General features: G+C 55.0%; 1 protein-coding gene across 1 annotated transcript in view; it reads left to right on the top strand.

Moving 5' to 3' along the window:
• The window catches only part of LOC101862024 (neurogenic locus notch homolog protein 1-like), a gene marked incomplete at its 3' end in the record, with an annotated part of 22,797 nt that overhangs the window by 18,537 nt on the left and 2,416 nt on the right, over positions 1 to 1,844 (top strand). The window contains 1 exon segment of the mRNA XM_035969039.1: positions 252 to 1,839. Within this exon segment, the coding sequence (XP_035824932.1) occupies positions 252 to 1,839 (1,588 nt within the window).

The raw sequence follows: 1,844 nt of genomic DNA on the forward strand, positions 1-1,844 counted from the left end.
CTCCCCACACACTCTCTCATCCCGCCCTCTTTCACTTTTTCACCCGCGTCCCCTTCTCTCACTCTCTCATTATCTCACTCACTCAATCTCACTCCCACCCCTTACTCACTCCCCCATCACCCTCATTCCCCCAACACCCCTCCCCTTACTCATTCTCTCACTCTTTCACTGTCTAAATCAGCTCTTTACTCCCCTCTCACCCCCCTCTTCCCCATCCCCCAACTCACTCAATCTCACTCCCCCACTCCCAGACCTCACCGACTGCCGAGGTCACGGATGCAACAACCGTGGATTCTGCCGACAGACCAGAGAAGGCGACCCCTTCACTTGCATGTGCCCTCGGGGTTACCTGGGAGCCATGTGTGAAATAGAAGTGTGTAGTTCGGACAAGTGTCGCAACGGAGGCACGTGCAGACTGACTACTAAGACGTCATACGCCTGTGACTGTCCCACGGGGTTCAGTGGTCAAGACTGTGAGGTCAAAGTTCCATGCGCTTCCAACCCATGTAGGAATGACGGGAAATGTTTTCAGGATGTCCAGGGAAACTACTTCTGCCAGTGTCCAGTGACCTTCACAGGTCAGAACTGTGACGTCTCTGATCCCTGTTCGTCTGCGCCCTGCCAGCACGGGGGGAGGTGTGAGGTTGGGGGCTCACTGTCGGCAACGAATGGCCGGGGGTTCGAGTGCCATTGTGACCCACATTTCACCGGAGATTTCTGTGAGATTGAGAATGTCTGCAAACCTAGCCCCTGTCTCAACTCGGGCGTCTGTCGTCTGCTGGTGTCATCATCCTCCCAGCTGCCTCTTGGAGGAGGACGAGGAGGGAAAGATGGAGGGGAAAGAGGAAGAGGAGGAGGAGAAAGACCACGTTATGAGTGCACATGCCCACAAGGAACTTTTGGCCCTCGATGTCAGTTCCTGGACCCGTGTACGTCCGCTCCGTGTCAAAACGGGGCCACGTGTCAGAGATCCAACACACAGTTCTCCGTCTACTACACGTGTAGCTGTCCACAGGGCTTCAGGGGTCAAAACTGCCACATTCCTCAAACCTGTGATAGTCGCCCTTGCCAGAATGGTGGAACTTGTTATCCTTTCGGCTCTTCCTCCTCCTCCACCTCTTTCTTCCCATCTTCTTCCTCCTACTCCTCTGTACTCTCTGCCTCCCTCTCCTCCTCCGCTTCCTCAACCTTTTCCCCTTCTTCCTCCTCCCCCAGCATCTCTTCCTCTCCATCTTCCTCCGCTTCCTCCTCCTTCTCTCCCTCGTCCTCCTCCTCCTCCTCCTCCAACATCTCTTTTTCTCCTTCTTCCTTTTCCTCCTCTTCCTTCTCCTCCATTATCTCCCTTTCCTCCCCTGCCGCCTCCTCCTCCTCCTCTCACGGCTATTTTTGTCGCTGCGCGCCTGGTTTCTCCGGCACCAACTGCCAGACGCCAGTAGCCTGCGCCAACAACCCGTGCAGAAATGGCGGCAAATGCTACTCGTCTGGCACCATGTACGTGTGTGTGTGTCCTGCCAGCTACACAGGCCAGCTCTGTGAGACAAAGTCCCCACAAGGCCCCTGCAGAAACAGGCCATGCGCCAACTCGGGCTCCTGCTTCGAGTCAGGGACTACTTTTGTGTGCGTCTGCCCACCAGGGTTCACGGGGTCAGTTTGCAACCGACCTATCAGCGACGCCTGCTCCTTACGCCCGTGCCAAAATGGAGGTTCTTGCTACTCTTCCAGAAATTCTTCAGTCTGCGTCTGTCTTCCCGGGTACCGCGGAAATTCTTGCGAAATGACCGATCCGTGTAGATCATCATCATCATCATCATCATCATCATCATCATCATCATCATCATCATCAT

Source organism: Aplysia californica, unplaced genomic scaffold (assembly GCF_000002075.1).
Source record: "Aplysia californica isolate F4 #8 unplaced genomic scaffold, AplCal3.0 scaffold00109, whole genome shotgun sequence".
Classification (NCBI taxonomy): Eukaryota; Metazoa; Mollusca; class Gastropoda; order Aplysiida; family Aplysiidae; genus Aplysia; species Aplysia californica.